The sequence below is a fragment of the Aquarana catesbeiana genome, linkage group LG01 (assembly GCF_042186555.1).
Source record: "Aquarana catesbeiana isolate 2022-GZ linkage group LG01, ASM4218655v1, whole genome shotgun sequence".
NCBI lineage: Eukaryota > Metazoa > Chordata > Amphibia > Anura > Ranidae > Aquarana > Aquarana catesbeiana.
Window position 1 is genome coordinate 124974035 of NC_133324.1, and position 23473 is coordinate 124997507.

The 23473-nt window shown below is 44.0% G+C and overlaps 1 protein-coding gene across 1 annotated transcript in view; it reads right to left on the reverse strand.

Annotated features, from left to right (window-relative positions):
• The window catches only part of SHISAL2B (shisa like 2B), a 188788-nt gene that overhangs the window by 49860 nt on the left and 115455 nt on the right, over positions 1-23473 (reverse strand). Inside the window, exon 2 of the mRNA XM_073623573.1 lies at positions 7031-7188. Within this exon, the coding sequence (XP_073479674.1) occupies positions 7031-7188 (158 nt within the window). The remainder of the gene's footprint in view (positions 1-7030; positions 7189-23473) is intronic.

Sequence of the window (23473 nt, forward strand, 5' to 3'; positions counted from 1 at the left end):
ACAAATGCAGCAATTTAGAAAACAGATGAAAGATTTAGCACTGGGAAACACTTTTTGATAGATAAAAAGTGCATTTTATATACATCTTTATAGATCAGACCAAAATGAGGGACAAATGAGGAGGAAAGAGGGACAGAGGGACATTGCTCCAAATCAGGGACAGTCCCTCCAAATCAGGGACAGTTAAGAGCTGTGTTATTAAACAAGTGTGATTTAACTGTACTTCTGTCTCAGTCTAATTCATGGTTTCTGACACAGGCTGGCAGCAGTGCCAAGTCCCGGCTGGTCTGTAAGCTGTACAACCTGCTGGGGCTGCGATCAGGACCAATTCACTGGGGGATGGAAGCTCACTGACGCTCACAGCCAGAGAGAACCAGCTCTGACAGTTCCCCCTCCTCACAGATGGGAGAGGAGAGAGAGCTGCTTCTGCTCCTCTTCTTCCTGTCCTCTCCTTCTGTGTCTGCCCAGCCCACACTCCCCGACAGTGTTCTGCCTAAGAGAAGGGGTTGTGTGGGAGGGAAGCCTGATCCATCCATCCACTCCCTCCCTTTTCCTGCCTCTCACTGAGTACTCTGATGTAAGGGTCTCTCTCTCTGGCTCTCTCGCTCTCTCTCTCTCGCTCTCTCTCTCGCTCTCTTGCTTTCGCTCGCCCTCTCTCCCTCGCTCTCTCCTCCCTCACTCTCTCCCCCTCGCTCACACCCTCTCTCCCTTTCTCCCTATCTCTCCCTATCTATCCCCCTCTCTCCCTCTCTCTTCCTCTCTCTCTCAGCCCCTCTCTCCCTCTCTATCTCCCCCCTCTCTCCCTCCCTCTCTTCCCCGCTCTCTCCTCCCCACCCCCCTCTCTCTCTTTCTCTCTCCTCCCTCTCTCTTTCCCCATCTCCCCCTATCCCTTTCTCCCGCTCCCTCCCTCCCTCCCTCTCGCTTCCTCTCTCCTCTCTCCCTCTCCCCCTCTCTCTCTCTCTCCCCCCCCTCCCTCTCTCTCCTCTCCCTCTCTCTCTCTGCCCCTCCCCCCTCTCCCTCTTTCCCTCCCTTTCTTGCTCTCAATCCCTGCTGACCCTCCTCTCCTATTCATCTCATGTGATTGGCACAGTACACATCCCACCAAAACAAGCAGCAACAGTAATAAGATGCTCCGCCTCTGGGTTCTTCCTTAACCCCTGCAAAGGGCGTGAGTGGGTCCTCATGTCTAAATTTTGCCTGAGGCCTCACAAAGCTTAGAGCTGCTTCTGCTGCTGTGTGTCTTGCTTCTACAGCCTCCTGGTATGTGTGGCATGCATATCCCAATAGGTTGAGGGAGCAGGGTAACGCCAAGCGGCATGAATGGTGGCATGGAGGGGCGGGAGTAAAAAAAGCAGATAAATATGTAAGTAGTAAATAAAGAAGCAGACATTTTTTGATTGAGGAGTGGGAGCGGGGGAGAGTCCAGTGTTCCTCTAGTTTGTGCACTGACCGGAAACTGACTGCATGGTGTGATGGTGTGAACTAGAGCCATTGGAATACATTGAAAACACTGTGCATGCATTTTTGTGCAGAAAAAAAGCGCACGGAACTGCGTCTGGTGTGAACTGGCACTAAATGTAAATTTTTATTTTTGATACAATACATTTCTTTTCAATTTTAATGATTTACATTTTTTTTTTCATTGCATCTAAAATGTCGCTTTGGGAAAACACCTACCCACCTATCCAAATCTGTTGAAAACTTAAAAAAAAAAATCACTTAGGAATTAAAAGCTTGACTGATGCACCTGAGCCACTTTAAAATAATCCAATGTTGCATGGCAACTGTAAAAGCATTGAAGAAGCTCCACATAGTACATTGTGGGTTTTTTTTCAAGTTTTGAGTAAATGCAATAAATTGCTCTTATTGCATGTACTCTGACAGAACTTGAAAAATAGCATTCTACTATTATAAACTGCATAGTGAAATGAATGATGAGTCATCGGCAAATATTACAGAACAAAAAGTAACATGTAATGCAAACCTCAGAATAGAAGTCACATGGCAATGCTAGTTAAGAGCTTTATTTGCATATTTATAGAAAGCGAAGGAAATCCTTTACTAGTTTCCTTGAGGAAAGGGACTGATGTGAATGTACGTATAATATATATGTAAAGCACTGCATAAATTATCAGCGCTATATAAATACCTGAAATAAACAAAATAAATAAATAAATAAGAGGGATGAGGACAGTAATTAAAACCAGGTAAATTATTATTATTATTCAGTATTTATATAGCGCCAACAGTTTACGCAGCGCTTTACAATATAAAAGGGAGACAATACAGTTATAATACAATACAATAGGATTAAGAGGGCCCTGCTCAGAAGAGCTTACAATCTAATAGGGTGGGGCAGGTGGTACAAAAGGTTGTAACTGTGGGGAATGAGCTGGTGGAAGTGGTAGGAGATTAGTTGGAGACGTGATAGGCTTTCCTGAAGAGATGAGTTTTGCCTGAAGGTAGCAAGAGTAGGGGATAGCTGGATAGATGGAGGTAGTGAGTTCCAGAGGATGGGAGAGGCTCTGGAGAAATCCTGGAGACGAGCATGGGAGGAGGAGGTGAGAGAGCTTGAAAGCTAACCAGTAGGGGCTCCTCCATACGGGGCACAGGGGTGCCCAATCTACATGCAGGGTGCCGGACGCATGGCTTCCAATAAGTTTTTTTTTTTTAGAAGCACATGATTAGAGCCTGAGGCTCTAATTGGCTTCAAAAAGGGTGGGCTTGGGGGCGCAGGGCATTGCGCCCTGAGCCCACCCAGTTGTGTGACAATAGCGAATTAATATTCGCTATTGTCTTCCTGAATCTCCTCCCATCCAATCCGCAAGCAGGTCCTGAGACCCATCTGACCGAGAGGAGAAAGGATCCTATTGGCCGCCGAGGAGGAGGAGGGAGGAGACACAGGGGAAGCCGTCGTGAGACACAAGGTGGAGCCGCCGCCTGCCACCCGGAGGAAGCGCTGCCCGCGACCTAGGTGGGGTAAGTGCGGGGCGGGTGACTGGCAGACCGACCACCAGCCGCCACTGGTCCTAACCCTTCTTCACTCTATCCAATTCAAAAATAGTGTCTGGAACCCTACTTAACATGATATCAGAATTGCTAAGAGCAAGAGTCAATGATGTCTCAAAACTGAAATACTTGAATTTGGGTGAGCTTGAAGATTCATTTAGAAAGGGTACTTCACTTAATGGTTTAGCATTGGTTATGGAAAGGGGCTGTGGGAGCACAGAAAAGGGAATTGCTTGTATAAAGCAAGTTGACCCCAAACCGTATATTTGATGGGACAGGAGTCCTCACCTTGTTAGAACATACAAAGCACCAGATGAAGAGAGCACTGCACCAGCCAGGTAGTACCACCACTATGGGAAAGTGTTTCAGTAAGCCCTGAAGTAAGTTCTGTTAAAGTGATTGTACATTATTACCTTGTAACAACCCATTCAGTTTAAAATAGAAACATTATACAGTTACACTTTAATCAAGGATGTTGGCAGTCCCTCACATGCAATTCCCTTACAAACCTCTTTCTCTAAAATAGAAACATTTGTGTATAGATATAAAAAAAAAAAAAAACATTATACATATTTTCCCCTTTTTTTTTATAAGTGATTACATTCCCTCTGTTCTCAGCTACATAAGAGCTAGGGGGAAGAGAAGCAACAGCACACTGATCTTCCCAGTGAGAGGCTGTGTGGGGGGAGGTGTGTCAGCACCAGACTGATTATTGGAGGTGAGTACACTGAGTTCCCAGCATAGCTAAAGAACTGACCATGATGTGCTATCATGCCTAAGGTAGTCAGTTTTTAATAGGAAAGCAGAGGGACTGGCAGGAACACCAGGGATTTCACACAAAGGAAGCAATACAAAGAGAACAGGAGACTTTTTCATACAAGGATACAGCCGGCACAAATCAGGAATATGAAATGTTGGGTTTACATATTATATTCTTTAAAGTCTTTCCGTGTTCAAGACCATTTCCAGACAAAATTCGTATTGTGTTTTGAATAGAGCAGGGGAAGATTAAGCTGGATGGTTTCGAAACATCTCCGGACAGGCTGAATGTACCCAAGTTGATCCATCGATCGACATGGGTACAATTAGCATGTTGGATTTCTGACATGCGATTTTTGCCAGCAGCTATAGCCGCTAGCAATAATCATTGTGTACTATTGGCAGGGATGGCTCCCTGTGCCTCCCCACTAGAGAATACAATAGCTCCGCGGGAGAGATTCGCCCATCAACACTGACTGTGTTGATGGGGCAATCCAGGGAAAATCGCACCGTCTCATGGTTTTTCCATGTGTCTGTCTGTCCCCATCTGAGAGATATATAGGACTTACCCCCCCCCCCCCAGGCATCCCTAAATACTTCACTTCATTATGTTTTCTCAATCCAGCGCTGTCCCGTGTGCTCTGCTCTCACTTCCTGCATTCACAGGAGACTCAGCTCCTGCTGCTGTCAGTCAAATCCTGTGAGGGGGTGAGGGGGTGGCTGAGCCACGCTGTGTGTGTCTATGGAAGCACACAGTCCGCTTTGGAAACACGCCTACATGAGTGTCCCCTCAGCAACTGTCTTGCTGGGGGGACATGTGAAGAAGAGGTGGAGATGAGAGCAGTGGCAGGGGACTCCTTTTTTTTATTTCAACTAAAATATCACTTGAAGAATGACAGAAACAAAAGAGCACATAAACAATGATAAGAACAGAGGAGGGGCTGAAAATAATAGAAAAGGAGCTGAAAACAGCAATAGCAGAAGAGGAGCTGAAGAGTCACAAAAACAGAAGAGGAGCTGAAGAAGGACAGAAACAAAAGAAGTAATACCAAACCAGGGGGTTCGACTTGCCCAGGGGGGTAATGTGATACTAGCTGCTATATACACTTTCTTGAATCCTCCTGTGTGCTGAAACTAAACTAGAATAAACAAAAGAAGAGCTGAAGAATGAAAGAAACAGAACAGGAGCTGAATAATACCAAAACAGGAGCCAAAGAACGAAAGAAACAGAAGAGGAGCTAAAGAATGACAGTAACAAAAGGAGCTGAAGAATTCAGAAACGGGAGAGAAGCTGCAAAATACCAAAACAAGTAACAAGGTGAATTATGACAGAAATAGAAAAGGAGCTGAAGAATGATAGAAACAGAAGAGAAGATGAAAAACAACCGAAAAAGCACAGTAGCTAAAGAAAGAAGGAAAGATACAAAATGACAGAAACACAAGACAAGGTAAATAATGAAAGGAGAAGAGGACCTGATGAATGAAGGAAACAGAAGAGGAGCTGAAGAATGACAGAAACAGAAAAGGAGCTGACAAATGAAAGAGACGGGAGATGAGTGTTAGGAAGGGCATGCCAGTAGACAACATGGCTCCTCTGGACAGACTTCTCTGCCACCACACAGGCTAACCCATGCCTCCGCTCAGAGACAAAGGATTTGGGCTTTTGCTCATTGGTGCGTGTATCCACGCATTGGCATGCCCACGTGCACTTGTGACAGATGTTGCCACCAAATGGGCTATTTAAAATGTATCAATGCTCAGGATCATTGCTACTTTGTCTTCAGCCCTCCCTGTATCCTGGGACCCTGTGATTCTGCATCTTGATTCTAGTTGCTGATCTGGCTTGTCTGATTACTTCTTGAACTCTGTCTGCTCCATTTGATTCTCCTCCCCTGATCGGTTCCTGACCATGGTGCTTGTACCCTGACCATGCTCCTGCCTGTGTCTCTGATTTTCTCTTTCAGTGTATGACCTGGTCTGTCTGACTCTGCTACTCTTCCTATAATCACCAGTACCTGCCTACCATCCAGCTGTGCCTGCTGTTCTACAGTCTAGAGCAGGGATATGCAATTAGCGGACCTCCAGCTGTTGCAGAACTACAAGTCCCATGAGGCATAGCAAGACTCTGACAGCCACAAGCATGACACCCAGGGGCAGAGGCATGATTGGACTTTTAGTTTTGCAACAGCTGGAGGTCCGTTAATTGCATATCTCTGGTCTAGAGGCATTCCTTATCATATCAGGCTCTATTTCCAGATACATGATAATAAGATGAAGAATGATGAAACAGAAGAAGATCTGAAGAATGACAGAAACAGAATATGAGCTGAAGAATGAAAGAAAGAGAAGAGCAGTTGAAGAGTGAAAGAAACAGAAGAGAAGCTGAAGATTGAGAGAAACAGGAGAGGAGATGAAAATAATCTAAAAAGAAGAGGATCTGAACAATGACAGGAATAGAAGAAGAGCTGAGAAATGACAGACACAAAAGATGAGATGGAAAATTACAGAAACACAAGAGGAGAAGCAGAATAAAAGAAACAGAAGAGGAACTAAAAAAAGACAGGAAAAGAAAAGAGGATGAAAAATGACAGAAACATGAGAGGAGAAGAAGAATGAAAGAAAGAAAGAAAGAAGAGGAGCTGAAATAAGACAGAAAAGAAGAGAATCTGAAGAATGACAGAAACAGAATAGGGAATGAAGAATGACAGAAACAAAAAAAAAAGCTGAAAAATGACAGTAACAGAAGAAGAGCTGAGAATGACAGAAAGAAGAGGGATTGAAGAATGTCAGAAACAGAAGAGGGACTGAAGAATGACAGAAAAAGAAAAGACAATGAAAAATGACAGAAACATGAGAGGAGAAGAAAAATGAAAGAAAGAAGATGAGCTGAAATAAGACAGAAAAAGAAGAGAAGCCGAAGAATGACAGAGGCAGAAGAGGGACTGAAGAAGGACAGAAACAAAAAAAAGAGCTGAAAAATGACAGAAACAGAAGAAGAGCTGAGAATGACAGAAATATAAAAGGATCTGATGACTGAAAGAAACTGAAGAGGAGCTGAATAATGATAGAAACAGAAAAGGAACATAAAAACAACAGAAACAGAAGTGTGAGTCATGGCAGTTTACATAAAGTGAGGAAGGGACAAAGAAGTGAGAGATATTATCACAGGAGCCATTAACTACCCCCTCTACTCTAAACAACTGGCTTGTATGTTTTTTTCTTTATATTTAAGCAAACATTTATTTATTTATTGTAGTCTTACCTTTTTGTGAACTTGATGACCCAGAACGCTGTAGTTTTAGTCCAGTGTCTATTCTCTGGGGCTTTGTGTATAGAAATAAATAGCACAGCACGCACACACTGACAACAAATGCTAATAACACCAACGCTGCGATCGCCAGACCAACCAAAGCTCCTATACTGCAAGACAAAAGGGGAAATATTAATAAAACATTGTATATTATTAGGTGACCAAGAGAACTGTGTAAAACGTCAAGCATACCTGTCACATACTAAATAGATTATGAAGTGACATTATTAAAAAGCAAGTCTTTCATTCAGGTGAGTTTTTCAAATAAAACTAACTTCTTCAACTGACGTTGGGGTGGGATTTAGTCAGTGGCAGCCGGTGCTCCAAATTTTTTTGGGGGGGCGCAAACTAACTGAAAAATTCTGAAAATACTGAAACAAAAACATCAATTGCAGCCACTGTGCACATCAAATGCAGCCAACTGTGCCCAGCAAATGCAGCCAACTGTGCCCATCTTATACAGCCACTTTGCCCATCATATGCAGCCAACTGTGCCCATCATATGCAGCTGCTCTGCCCATCATATGCAGCCAATTGTACCCATTATATGCAGCCACTATGCCCATCATATGCAGCCAACTATGCCCATCATATGCAGCCACTGTGCCCATCATATGCAGCCAACTGTGCCCAGCAAATACAGCCAACTGTGCCCATCATATTCAGCCAACTGTGCCCATCAAATGCAGCCAACTGTGCCCAGCAAATTCTGGCAATTGTGCCCAGAAAATGCAGCCATCTGTGCCCATCATTTGCAGCCAACTGTGCCCATCATATGCAGCCAACTGTGCCCAGCAACTGCAGTCAACAGAGCCCATCATATGCAGCCAACTGTGCCTATCATATGCAGCCTCTGTGCCCAGCAAATGCAGCCAACTGTGCCCATCATATGCAGCCAACTGTACCCAGCAAATGCAGCCTCTGTGCCCATAATATGCACCCATTGTACCCTCCCTGCCTGCTCGCCCGCTGTCTGCCAGGCACTTACCCCATCGTGGTAACGGGTCAGGCAGCGGGTGACGATGGCGAGCTGTGAGACGTGTAGCGTGGGTCAGGCGATGGCTCCTGTGTCCTCCCTGCGTCTCTTCTTCCTGTTCTGCTAGGCAGTCAATGGGATTGCCTCTGCCTTCAGCCAATCAGGTGACCGGTATTAGACCCGCACCTCCTGATTGGCAGAGAGGCGGTTCAGTGTTAGAAAAGCATATATTAATTTGCTTTTCTAACATGCTTGGGTGGACTGCGAGTGCAATGCTTTGAGTCCACCTTTTTTGAAGCCTATTCGAGCCTATGGCTCGAATCAGGTGCTTCAAAAACACACCCCCGTCGCTGTAATTTAGGCGCCCGGTGCCCGAAAAGGGGCCGGACGCCTGAATAGGGGGTGGCTACAGCGGCTGTGTATAGATTTATGCAATGCAATGCAATGTAAGAATCTATCCATTTTACACAGAGGGAGTGGCTGGAGAGAAGGTGCGGCGCCCTTGCACCCTTAATGGATGCACCGCCAATGGATTTAGTAAAACTGGAGCACACAGAATTTGGAGCAGCTGTTCATAGTAACCAATCAGCTTCTAACTTCAGTTTGTTCAGTTAGGCTGGGTTCATACTAGTGCGAATTGGAGCCAGTTCACACATCTCCGTGGCGGCTGCAGAATGAAATGCACAGGGGTCCTGTGCGTCTTTGGCTCTGTTTCAGGTCCAATTTCAGGCAAAAATTCAGGCCTGGTTCCTCCCTGAAATGGAGAACAGGGATGCACCAGACCCCTGCTGTGAGCCGCATCCCAATTAAATGTGAACCCAGCCTTAAGCTTTCACAATAAAACTTGGAATCAGGTTACTATGCACAGCTGCACCAGATTCTGTGTGCACAGTTTTAGCATAATAAAGCTCAATTATGGTTTTGGGGCAATATTGATAATTCTCAAACCCTTTTGTGCATATATTAATCTTTAAAATTTCCTTTTTTTTACAGTTGGCATTTCATTTATTAGCCAGAGCCTGCTGAATTTTATATGTGTAAGTTCTTTTCTGTGTGAGGCACAATACCAGTTCAGTTGGCTAGTTACCTTGTGATAACTATGACAGCATAGTGATCACATTTTTGGGGCCATGCTGATTATTGATTGATCACTGTTTCTGAATGGGCCGCTGTCAAATTCAATGCTTTTACAGAACCAGTGACTAGCAAGCTGGCAGGCTGTTATTTCTGCTTGAGGATATTCATTAACATATTCTCAGCTCAAGACATTACACTGAAGAACATAATATAAGTAATAGAGGGGTGGAGAGAAAGGTTAAGGGTTGATTTGCCCAAAACTGATAGTTCAGTTATACATAGAGTCTGGTAGGCATGTGAACGTCAGATCATGGGCATTAATTCTAGCACCGGACCTCCTATGTATGTCTAAAGTGTTAACCTGTAAAGCAGGGGTCTCCAAACTTTTCAAAAAAGGGCTAATTTATTGTCCTTCAGACTTTAGGAGAACCAATCTGTGGCCAGCGGGGACAGAAACTGGCCTGGGCCCGGCATCAGTGAAAATAAACATGGCCTCAGGGTATGGTCAATAGAAGGAGGAGGAGTAGTTCCCCTGTTAGTAGGAGAAATAGTATCCCATCATTGGTATCAGTGGAAGAAATAGTGCCCTATTGTTGGTGTCAGTGGGAGCAATAGTGCAAGGCCACATCTGGCCCTTGGGCTGCAGTTTGGAGACCCCTGCTGTAAAGGCTTTTAAAGTGTCACCTATGGATAGTAACATTTACATTGCTTGCCGCCGCTGCATAGGCCTGCGCAATTTTAAAGCGTGACATATTTGGTATTTATTTACTTGATGTAACGTCTTTTATATTTTATCAAACAATTGGGTATTATATTGTGTTTTTGTACATTAAAATCCAAAAAGTGTATTGTTTCCCAAAACATTGCATTTGAAAAACACAAATACAGTGTGACATAAAAAATTGCAACACCCACTGTTTTATTCTCTACGGCCTTTGCTTAAAAAAAAAAATATTTGCTGATTTTTACATGTGAACAAAATGCCAGAAAAGGCCTAGTCTTCAAGTGGTTAATAATCAAGTACAGTATATAAAGAATCTAATAGGAAGAACGAGACCTCTTAATAAAGGCCTTGCCAGGTGAGGGGACTTGGGACATGACTATTATAGTACAGATGTACCCAGTCAACCTCAACACCAACTGCTTGGCCACCCTCAACTCTACTGTAATCCTTTCCCATTAAAAATACAGACCACACGGCCAACTATTTAAACAGGAAATGTCCCTCCCATTGGAAAGATATCATCTCCCCTCCTGTTGAGCCTACAGAACAAGTGAAGAGAAATCTCCCTAATGAGACACATATGGCAAAAAAGAAAACTGGCAGAGTTTTAACCCGCCCTTACATATGGCAAATCATGATGCAGTTTATGTGCAAATAAATATATATACTTTATATATGGCTCATTTAATTTGTGTGCTAGGCTCATTACAATATTGATTTTTTTTTTCAAATAACAGTTTTTATTAGACATATACGTAAATAAGTACAAAAGACAATGAGACTGTAATACACTGGTTGCAACTAGCCAGTGGCCTTGCGATAAGTATTAAGCATCAAAAGAAGAACAGCCAAGTACTGTAGTTTCATAGTAAAATCCAGATAACACTTAGTAGTCAACAAACAGGTCTCATTTTTAACCTGAACATAATTCAAGGAGAAGAAAAGGTAGAAAAGAGAACAGAAGAGAAAAGAAGAAAAGAGGGGTAGGGTAGTGAAGAGGTGGGGGGGAAGGGGAGGCTCTATCATCAGCTCAGGGCGGGTCTTCACGTCTATGCCACTCTTCCCAGACCTTATCATGTATCTCCAATCTATCTTGTAGTCTAGCCGTCATTTTTTCCATCAGCTCTATATCGTTTATTCTGGTGTATAGGTCCGTTTGTGTGTGGGGGGGTCTCGTCTCTTCCAGTGCAGGGCAATACATCTCGCGGCTGTAAGGATATGTCGAAGCAATTTCCTGGAGTGCCGAGATATTTGTAGCCCAGACACTCCAAAAAGAAACAACCTCGGATCCATGGGCACCTGCACTCCTAGCAGACGGTTCAATAGTAGTTGCGTCTCAGTCCAGAAAGGGACTATTTTAGGACATGTCCAATAAATATGGTACAAGGTCCCCCTATCTCTCATACACCTCCAACATCTATCCGATGTAGTGGGGTAAATAGCATGAAGGACAACTTGGAGTCAAGTACCAAGAGAACAGAATTTTATAAGCATTCTCCTTGTAGAGTGTACAGAGGGAACTCTTAGCTGCCTGAGACCAGATTATCCGCCAGGTAGTTTCTGGAATTTCCTCCCCCAATGCTCTCTCCCATCGGAGCATATATGCATGTTTACCCTGAGTTGTGAAGCAATGAGAATTTAGTACCCGGTAAATATCTGAGATTAACCTCTGTCTTGTTGAACCTTCCAACATCAGGCACTCAAATGGAGTAGGTGCCGAAAATTGTAAGTTAGGGGCAAATGATTGAGCATAATGTCTAATCTGCAGGTACCCATAGAATACATGACGGGGAAGTTCAAATTTTTTCTGAAGATCTGTAAATGGTAGCAATCTGAGCGTACAAGGATGCACCAGGTGACCATAATGGAACAAGTTCCTTGTCGCCCACGGGGAAGACATCTGGTGTGTGAGGCCTGCAGGCATTCTGGGATTATATAGAAAAGACGTGAGGAGTGACCTCTCTGAACAGCTTATGAACTCGAGATAGTTTGCGCAAGAGTGATCTGAGGTGGAACATGGGGCTGAGTCCACCTCCACCTTTGCATTCCAGAGCATACTATTTGGATGGACAGGCGCCATCCATATTTTTTCAATTTCTGTCCATCTATTGTAGGAATGTTGGGGGAACCAGGAGGCCAGGGCCCACAGTTAAGTGGCTTGGTAGTATTTATGTAGGTTAGGAAATGACAACCCACCCTCCAAACGCGCCGCCGTAAGGACCGAGTGTGATATTCTATGCCTTTTATAATTCCAGACGAAACAAATCAAATCTGTCTGGAGTTTCCGCAGTTCCGCATGTGGTATTGGGATGGGGAGTGTTTGGAAGAGATAAAGGAGCTTGGGTAGGAAGGTCATTTTAACAGAGGTCACCCTCCCCAAGAGGGAGATATGGTGGACCTTCCATTTTTGCAGGAGATACCTTACAGATCTAAAGAGGGGGGGATAATTGGCTCGATATAGGGTAGAGTAAGAGGGAGTAATCTGTACTCCTAAATATTTCAGGGATGTTGTCTGCCAGTGCTATGGGAAGCACTGCTGTAGATGCTGGGTCTCTGATGTTGGGTCGTTAATAGGTAATGCTTCAGATTTGGCTGCGTTTATTTTATAACCCGAGAGGGATCGCTATAGTTCGAATTCAGCATGCAGGTTAGGGAGAGAGATCCTAGGCTGGGTCAAAGTAAGTATAATATCATCTGCATACAATGCTAACTTAAAGTCCTTTCCCCTCACCGGAATCCCATGTATATTTGGGTTTCCTCGAATGGACGGGGAGAGTGGGCACCCCTGGCGGGTCCCATTCATGATCGGGAATGTAGGCGACAGGGCAAAGGGGGTCTTGACCTGAGATGTGGGATTAGTGTGTAGGTGTCTGATGGTCTGCAGAAATGGGCCCCGAAATCCTATGCAGTTCAACATGGCGAACAGGAAAGGCCAACCAAGGCGGTCGAAAGCCTTTTCTGCATCTAACCTAAGAATTAACGCTTCCAGCTTGTCCCTGTTCACCACGTCTATAAGGTCAATAATCCGTCTCGTGTTATCACACGCCTGACGCAGGGGAACAAAGCCCACCTGATCCTTGTGTATTAAAGAGGGAAGTATCAGGTTCAATCGTATCGAAAGGAGCTTAGTAAAAAATTTTTAATCAGAGTTTAGGAGCACTGGCACATAGTGAAGGATCTTTGTCAGGTTTGGGAATCAACGTGAGGAATGACCTCTGCATGTCCGAGGGAATGGTAGTTTTCTGGAAAAAGGCATTAAACAGCCTACACATATGGGGTAGGAGAATCGGGAGAAATGTCTTGTAATATTCATATGGGAGGCCATCTGGGCCTGGAGACTTATGTGAAGGCAAGATTTTAATGGTGGCCGTCAGTTCTTCTTCCGTGATAGGGGCATTGAGGGAAAGTAGGTCTGACACCTGCAGTTTGGGAAGTCCCCTTTCTTCTAGATATTGAAGCATATGAATGCTTAGATCAGGGGGAAGAGGATCCTGAGGAATCTCAGGGTCATTATACAGGGTTGTGTAGAATTCACTAAAGGCCTGAGCTATATCTTGAGGGTGTGTTAAGAGCGCACCCTGTCTATCCTTGATTTGTTGGGGGGTGGACATGTGGGTGTGTTCCGACAGCTTGCGCGCTAGGAGGGAATGGGCTTTGTTGCCTTTATCATAATAAGTTTGTTTTAACCGAAGGAGTGCTTTCTCTATATGGCCCATTGCTAAGTCTCGGAGGGTGGTACGCAAACAGACAACTTTTTTAAGGAGATGTATGGATGGCGAGGCTTGTAATTGGAGTTCTAGAGCTCTAAGATATCTCTCGGCTCGAAGTTTAGACGCTATTGTATTTTTCTTCATAGCTGAGGAGAGCGAAATGCACCGCCCCCTGAGAACTGCCTTGTGCGCCTCCCAGAGGGTGGAGAGGGTTACATCAGAGGTGTCATTTTCCAAAAAATAATTCTGCAATGTTGATTCCAATTCCAATTTAGATATTATTTAATTGCCAGTTGCATGGTTTACGGATAGGGATACCTATATCTAGGGACACAATAACAGGAGCATGATCAGACCAGGAAATAGGTCAAATCTGAGCTTTCCATATGGCTCGTAGCGTAGCGTTGTTGACAAAGAAGTAGTCTATCCGGGAATGCATGCGGTGAGGGGCTGAATAAAATGTATATTGTCTATCCCCCGGGTGTAAGGCCCACCATGCATCAAATAAGGCATGACGCCTAGTTATTTGAAGAAATAATTTAGAGTCTTGCGTGGCGCGGGGCTGTGGAGCTGTAGGGTTAATCACGTGGCGATCCAGACCCACTGAGTGGGATAGATTAAAGTCCCCGCCGATTATTAAATAATCATTGGGAGATCTAAACAAACACGCAAACACCTTAGATAGAAAGTGTATCTGGTGGGTATTAGGGGCATATAGGGTACAAATAGTGACCGCCTGTGTTTGCCACTGGCCTTGCAGAATTATGTAGTGTCCCTTCGGATCTATAAAAGACTTGGTGCAAAGGTAAAGGCATCTCCCTTATTAAAGTGCATTTCCTGCAACATAACTACATCTGCCCCAGAATGCCTGAGCTCTCTCAATGCAAGATGCCTCTTCCTGTTGGAGTTCAACCCATGAACACTGAGTGACATAAACTTAACCATGATCACTGGTGTATGTGCGCTCAAGATTACTTAGCTTATCCAGCCGCGAGACCACTACCGCTTCCACAAAACGAGGGAGCCCATAAATGGAGTACGTCCAAGTGACCATCCCGAACCAATGACGAGCCAGGGAAAACAGGGGTGTGGGAAGGAAAGGCATAAGAAAAAGTAGAAAAAGAAGGAAAAAAAGATTGGTTAGTAAGACATCAATTAAAAGTAAACATTGCGATGTAATCCCAAGCAGTCTGTACCGCCCGGGATCTGTTAAGTTCCAGTAAGTTCCCCCGATCAGAGCCCCCAACAAGGGCCCAGGGCGGGGGAACATAGAGATCCGCTTTTAAACAAAATCAACGGTGTTCAAAATATCTAAATAAAATGACAAAGGGGAACTTTTGGTAGGTTAAACCTATAGGGGGACTGATGGCCAGAAAAAAATACCACTGTCAAGTCTCCATCAGAAAGTGCCCAATGTTCAAAACAAGTAAACAGGCTGAGGGGGCCTAGGGGGAGTGCAAATAAGGTTGTTGAGTGGGGCAGGAGAAACAATTATGGCAGTCAGCTTTTCTTAAATTTGGCGGATCCTCGGGGAGAGTCCCGGTCTTTGGGACGTTTAGTTGGGGGGATCTTCTGCCAGACCGTTGGAGGCGGCGTCGGCAAGTCCACTAGGTCCCAATCAGACAGACGTGGAACGGGGATCTCCAAGATGTCACAGAAGTTGTTCAAGTCTTCTGGAAAGCATAGCACTGCTGATTTTCCCTGTCGACGAGCTGTCAAACTGAAAGGAAATCCCCAGCGGTAAATGATATTGTTCTCTTGCAGTGAACTGAGTAGAGGTTGGAGGAGTCTTCGTTTCTGTAAGGTGATCCAAGATAAATCTGGGAACAGCTGAATTTGTGCATTTTCAAAGACCACCTTCTTGGAAATGCAGGCTTTTCGCATAATGTCTTCTTTTAAAGGGAAGGAATGGACCCTGCAAATGACATTGCGGGGTCTGGAGGCAGGCCCCTTAGGGCGTAAAGCTTGGTGTGCACGGTCCATTTCTATGGGTTTGTTTGGGGGGTCCCCCAAGAGGTCATTGAATAAAGTTTGTAGGGTTTCGTGTAAGTCTTCAGGACCCTCCGACTCCGGTAGGCCCCTGACTCGGATGTTATTTCTGCGCCCCCTATTGTCCAAGTCCTCGATATGGCGCTGCATATTCCGGAACATTAGATGGTGGTCAGCCCCCGTAACTGGGTGCGATGTACGGCTAGCTTTGTCTCTTGAATTTCCATTCCATGCCATCTCCACCCGCTCAGAAAGATGTTTAAGGTTAGCATGGATTGTTTGAATTTCCGCTCGGCAGGTGGATTTGACTTCCTCAATCAGGAGTTTAAAGTCCTCTTTGGTAGGGATGGCTTGGAGATACTCCTGCCATGGGGGGGTTTGCTGAAAATGTAGGTCACCCCCCATGTGGTGGTGTGGTTGTTGTGGTGGAGTGGGTACTCTTTGAAGGATAGGGGGGGTGTAGGTCTCCGTGGCTCCCAGTGCTGCATTTGGGGGTCCTGCGAGCTCCCCCAGGAGGGCATCTGTGTAGGAGAAGGAGGGCCGCGAGCCTGAGCCTCCATAAGGGGTAAATTCGGGGAGTTGGCCACCTGGGCATATGACAGTGTCTGGCCTGTCCCACGCTCAGTGGATCTGGGGGCACTGTGGCGGGCTGATCTCCATGCTGCGCCTCTGACTCGATTCCCGATCCCCAGACACCCTCCAGATCTGGTAATGGGGGAAAGTCAGTGGATTGCAGTGAGGGGGTCGGGGATACAGTTCCTCCCAGGGACAGGACCGGATCCGAGGCTGTGCGCAGCAGCCGCGGGAAGGCCTCGGAGCACTGTGTGTATGAGGCTGCAGTGAGGCCTAGCATTGTGTCCCGGGGATCTTTCGAATGTTTCCCCTGTAGTACGTGGGGTAAATGCGGACTCACTGCTCTGGATCCCTGACTTCGCAGCCCGTCCGCTTCTTGGTCCGGAGCCGATGCGCTCTGATGAGGTGGCGGTGACGTAGAGCCCGGCTGTAGCGGCGGCCTCGTGTAGGAGGAAGCTGCCGGCGCCATCTTGTCCTGTCCGTCGTCGGACATGGAGGGTGGCTTAAAGTACCCACGGAGGGTCGCTGAAGAGCCGGAGGGTGGCTGGGATGATCCTCTGGATTTGGAGGATCTTGTTCTCCTGCTTCCGGGTGTTAGAAATCCCCCTAAAAGGCCTTGTAGCTGTGGGCTGGTGGAGAGCTAAGCACTCAGGCTTCCATGAAGGGCAGCTTCCGGTCACGCCCCCCACAATATTGATTTTTAAAATAAAGGTGAACTTGTTTTTTAGACCATAAAATTACTGCTTAGAAAGAGGACCAAATGGAGCCCCATACTTCCAAAAAGTGATCCTCCAGGGGGGGATATTTTATGGTACACATGCTTTCAATAGATTTTTTGTTTTTCTAGAAATACTGCATACAAGGATATACTCCGGAAGAAACGAGCAGTGGCTCGTGAAACGCGTCGAGTTCTTTAATGCTTGTATACTCTACCATTCTAGTGACAACCCATGTGAATGTTTTCAACCAATTTGTCATCACGTTAACAGCTTGGCGTATATGTTTATGCATTACTCAGGATACAATAACCATCTTACTATGTTTTCCTCTACTCCGTTGGCCCCATGCTTGCCTCACTTAAAGACCCATGGGCTACTTTCTCTTTTTTTTGTTTTTATATTAAAAAAAAAAGGTAATTTATTGCATTTGTTTGTCCTAAAAATCTCATTAGTGTGTTTATTACTGAATTGTGCGGTAATATCCTGTGACATACAAAATTGGAAATCCAACTATTTTATTCTCTAGGATGTCTGCTTTCAGAAAATATATAATGTTTGGGGGTTTTATATCATCTTCAGGGCTATAATTATTTTTTAAACGTGTGCAAAAAATGCAAAGACAGGTCTGGCAGCGGAAAAGTTAAGGAGGTTGTTGCAATAACAACTGTAAGTAAATTCTTACAGAAAATACACAATGCGTTTCTAAGATACAAAAGATCTTCAGTGCATCTTATTGTAACAAAAAGTCTTTTTTTATTTAAACATAAAAAAAAAGAACATTATGAACCTTTTTTGATGTCTGAATTAAAGAGAATTTGTTGTACAGGGAGGCATGCTGATAAAGATCTTGTGTTTATTTTATTATTGATGACATTAAGAACCCTTTCACACTGGAGGCGTTTTTCAGGCGCTTTAGTGCTAAAAGTAGCGCCTGTAAAGCGCCTGAAAGAAGCCTCATCTGCAATCCCAGTGTGAAAGCCTGGGTGCTTTCACACTGGGGCGCTGTTCTGGCAGGACGTCAAAAAAAGTCCCGCAAGCAGCTTCTTTGAGGCGCTTTAGGAGCGGTGTATAAATCAATGGGCAGTGCCGCCGAAGCGCCCCTAACCCTTTATTCGGCCACTAGCGGGGGTTAAAAGTGCCCCACTAGCGCCCGAAAATTGGCACAAAGACTACGGTAAAGCGCCGCTAAAACTAGCGGCGCTTTACCGCCGAAGCCCCCCGCACTGGCAGTGTGGAAGGGCTCTAAAAGGTAACAAAGGATTTCAACCGCTTGCCGACCGCCGCATGTACATATACATTGACACAATGGCACGGACAAGCTAATGGGCTTACAGGTCCCTTTAAATTTGTCACCGTGCCATCGCGTGCGCGCCCGCCCACCTCGAGCTCCGTGAGTGTGATCGCGGGTCCCGATCATCTCACAGAGAGGAAGAACGGGGAAATGCTGATGTAAACAAGCATTTCCCCTGTTCTGCCTACTGACACTGACACTGATCACAGCTCCCTGTAATCGAGAGCGGTGATCAGTGTTGTGTCACACATAGCCCCTCCCCCCCACAGTTAGAATCACTCCCTAGGACACACTTAACCCCTACAGCGCCACCTAGTGGTTAACCCCTTCACTGCCAGTCACATTTACACAGTAATCAATGCATTTTTAATCGCATTGATCGCTGTATAAATGTGAATGGTCCCAAAATAGCGCCAAAAGTGTCCGATGTATCTGCCATAATGTTGCAGTCATGCTAAAAATCGCTGATCGCCGCCAGTACTAGTAAAAAAAAAATTATTAATAAAAATGCCATAAAACTATCCCCTATTTTGTAGACACTATAACTTTTGCACATACCAATCAATAAACGCTTATTGCAATTTTTTTAACCAAAAATATGTAGAAGAATATGTATTGGCCTAAACTGAGGAAAAAAAACAGTTTTTTTATATATTTTTTGGGGATATTTATTATAGCAAAAAGTAAAAAATAATGCGTTCTTTCAAAATTGTCTCTATCTTTTTGTTTTTAGCGCAAAAAATAAAAACCGCAGAGGTGATCAAATACCACCAAAAGAATGCTCTATTTGTGGGGAAAAGAGGACGTCAATTTTGTTTGGGAGCCACGTCGTACGACTGCGCAATTGTCAGTTAAAGCGACGCCATGCCGAATCGCAAAAAAGTGCTCTGGTCTTTGGCCAGCCAAATGGTCCGAGGCTTAAGTGGTTAAACTGTATGCAGTTCAGTTTTGGTCACCAATCCTCAGGAAAGACATTGTTCAATTCGAAAGAGTAAGAGAAAGAGTTCAATGACAAGCAACAAAATGAATATGGGGAATGGGGAACCTTATCTATGAGGATCAATTACATAGATTACAGTTGTCTACACTGGAGAAGAGGTGTTTGAGGGGTATATGATTTCATTTCACAAATACTGTATCTCAAAGGTAATTCCAGTAACTGTAATATTCTGTTTACTCTAAGGTCCCTGAAGAGGACACATAGCCATGATTAGAGTTTAAAAGAAAGGAGGTTTAACCCTAGATTGAAAGGTTTCTTTACTGTTAGAGCAGTTAAAATGTGGCACTCTCTTCCCCAGGAAGTGGTACTAGTTGTGAGTGTTGACAGCTTTTTTGTTTCTTGAGCTTCTTAGGTGAAGTTTGCTTGAAAAAAATAAAAAAAAAAATTTTAAGGCTCGGTTCACACTACTCCAAAGTGTTCACGCCCGACTCCAAAGTGTCTCGACTTTCAGTGCAACTTTGGAGTCTGAATTGATACAACTTTTTACACTCCGTGGCATTGAAGTCCTATCAAAGTCGGACCAAAGTATTGCAGGAACCTTTTCTAAAGTCCGACAGACTTGTGTAATATCAGTTAAGACAGCTCTCATAGGGAAACATTGAATTTCATATGTCATCTGACTTGGGTTCTCACAAGTCGGATCCTATGTCGCTCCACTAGTGAACTGAGCCTAAGGCTGGATTCACACCTTTGCATTTTTAGTGCTCTTTGCATTTTACAGATTTGCACTACAGTCCATTTAACACGGTTTCCTATGGAAGATGTTCTGTAGTGCAAATCTGCAAAATGCAAAAAGCACTATAAAATGCAAATGTGGCTAATGTGGGGCAATTTTTTTGCACAAGGGTCCAGGATAGTTGGAACTAGATTTTGTAACCCTCAAGAACAATTTAAAACCCATTATGTCATTAAAAGCCACCAAAAAACGCTTGAAAGTAGAACTATAGGCTAAAAAAAAAACATATTGTGCAGCATCTGCTTGATCAATGTCCCTAGTAAAGCAAAAAAAGTTATACAGCAAAAATAAGTGTGCATACAAACACAAACATCACTATAAAGTCAATTTTTTTCACAAATATTGTGAAAATAAATAAATAATAAGAATTGAGTCTATTCAGACAGGAATAAATATAAAATTCCAGCCTCCCACCAGCAGAATGTACGATTCTTGAAGCACACATGTGCCCTTGTGCCCTTCACCACATGAATGAGCCTCTTACCAGATTATGTTGATCTCAAATCACAGAGAGCAACAAGGCATGTTAAAATTTAGACAAAAACTGGTATAGAAATGAGAACCACAGAAAATAAAGTAATTAAAAAATAAGAATGAAAAATAAGAAATAAAAATGAACTATTTAGAAACTAATTTTTATTTCATTGGTATGTATATATGCATTCCTTTTTTCATTCACAATATGGCACTCTAGAGGTTTACCATTGAGGATCTTGATAAGTTGATGATTGTGCAGTATTAGCTGTCATTGCCTGGTTTATGGAACCCTACCCTATAGAGCAGTGATGGCGCACCTTGGCACCCCAGATTTTTTGGCGCTACATTTCTCATGATGCTCATGCACTCTGCAGTGTAGTTGAGCATCATGGGAAATGTAGTTTCAAAACATCTGGTGTGCCAAGGTGCGCCATCACTGCTATGGAGTCTATTTCGGATATGGGTTCCTTTATCTTTTCTCTATTGTATATATTGGGCATTTTTTTTGTCCACAGCTTGACCTCTAGTGCCTGGTCTTTACTTGGCGCAATCTTTGAATAGATTATTTTAAGCTATTAGAATGCATTTACACACAGATCCATTAAGATCTCTATATATATATATATATATATATATATATATATATATATATATTTATATACATATATATCGGTTGTGATGTTGCTTGTTGATGCTCCCGTCCCCCTGATGATGCGTATTGATACGGAACGCGTAGGAAGCGGCTTAACTCTTGATGTTATCATGCCCGCTCAATGCAAGGTGGTGTAGCGTTTTATCACTGCGTTCTGATCTACCTTTTAAATTGTGAGTACCTGTCTGTTTTTTTTAAATAAATGTGCAATACAGAGTTAAACTATGTCTGGCCCTTTGTTCCTTTGCATAACATCCTGCATGGGGCCATCCACCGAGGTGACTAAAACTGGAAGCACCTAGGAAGCCCAGGAATGGGGTGGGCAACTACATGGCAGATGAGGTTCAATGTAGAAAAATACAAAATAATGCATTTGGGTGGCAAAAATATGAATGCGATCTATACACTGGGCGGAGAACCTCTGGGGGAATCTAGGATGGAAAAGGACCTGAGGGTCCTAGTAGATGATAGGCTCAGCAATGGCATGCAATGCCAATCTGCTGCTAACAAAGCAAACAGAATATTGGCATGCATTACAAAGGGGATCAACTCCAGAGATAAAACAATAATTCTCTCACTCTACAAGATTCTGGTCCGGCTGCACCTGGAGTATGCTGTCCAGTTCTGGGCACCAGTCCTCAGGAAGGATGTACTGGAAATGGAGCGAGTACAAAGAAGGGCAACAAAGCTAATAAAGGGTCTGGAGGATCTTAGTTATGAGGAAAGGTTGCGAGCACTGAACGTATTCTCTCTGGAGAAGAGACGCTTGAGAGGGGATATGATTTCAATATACAAATACCGTATTGGTGACCCTACAATAGAAATAAAGCTTTTTCGCAGAAGAGAGTTTAACAAGACTCGTGGCCACTCATTAAAATTAGAAGAAAAAAGGTTTAACCTTAAACTACGTAGAGGGTTCTTTACTGCAATGCCCCGTACACACGGTCGGACATTGATCGGACATTCCGACAACAAAATCCTAGGATTTTTTCTGACGGATGTTGGCTCAAACTTGTCTTGCATACACACGGTCACACAAAGTTGTCGGAAAATCCGATCGTTTTGAACGCGGTGACGTAAAACACGTATGTCGGGACTCTAAATGTGGCAGTAGCCAATAGCTTTCATCTCTTTATTGTGAGCGTGCGTGGCACTTTGTGTGTCGGATTTGTGAACACACGATCGGAAATTCCGACAACGGATTTTGTTGTCGGGAAATTTAATAGCCTGCTCTCAAACTTTGTGTGTCGGAAAATCCGATGGAAAATGTCCGATGGAGCCCACACATGGTCGGAATGTCCGACAACACGATCCAATCGGACATTTTCCATCGGAAAATCCGACCGTGTGTACGGGGCCTAAGAGCGACAAGGATATGGAATTCCCTTCCACAGGCGGTGGTCTCAGCGGGGAGCATCGATAGTTTCAAGAAACTATTAGATAAGCACCTAAATGAATGCAACATACAGGGATATACAATGTAATACTGACATATAATCACACACATAGGTTTGACTTGATGGACTTGTGTCTTTTTTCAACCTCGCCTACTATGCAACTATGTAACTATGAATGGTGTTTATGCTGGTGGTTCACTGTTGAAAGCCTGGAAATTTTAACATGCCTTGTAAGGGGCTCATTCATGTGGTGAAGGGCACAAGGCCACGTGTGTGTTTTAGGAATCGTGCATTCTGCTGGTGGAAAGCTGAAATCCTCACTTCTTTATATTTATTTATTTTCACAATATTTAAGAAATAATTGGACTTTATTTTTATAGTGATGTTTGTGTTTGCGCACTTATTTTTGTTCTATAACATTTGATGTCATCTTGTATTCTGATGAATGATAGGTGCAGCTCTTGACACAATTGATTGTTTCACACTAAGCGCAAATTTTTCAGTTTTATTATAATGCGAAAAATGTACTTGTACGTTAAATTAAACTTTTAATGAGTCCAAAATGTGCTTTCTTCAATTCCTTATTCAGATGACAATGCTGCAGCAATGTTGTGCTCACAAGAACTACTGTGCAACTTGGTAATGCCAAGGTGCTGGCTCCTGTCCCATGCGGAGTGATACCAACTGCACTCCATCTCTTATCCTGGCTATCAGTCTCCAGAGTGGTGCCAGCAGCAGGAAAGAAGAGATCTTCAGGTAAGTGTGAAGCAATACACTGGGCAAAATAGTTTAGGGTTGCGTTCACACTGATGTGCTGTGGTTTATTCACACTGTGGGTGCAGTGTCGCGTACCTGCAGCTTTCCTGCAGGTTTGCTACGCTTAGCCATAGACTTCTATTATATCCTGTTGTTTTACCACCCCAACTTTACGTGTGAATGAGCCCTAAGGTGCTGCAGCTGAATGCAACTAAGGGCTCATTCAATGCTGCTCCTCTGAAAAGCAATCCCAGTGTGTATTGATAGGTGGTGAGGGGGCGATATGTTGCCTTCTCACCACCTGATTTAAACCCATGA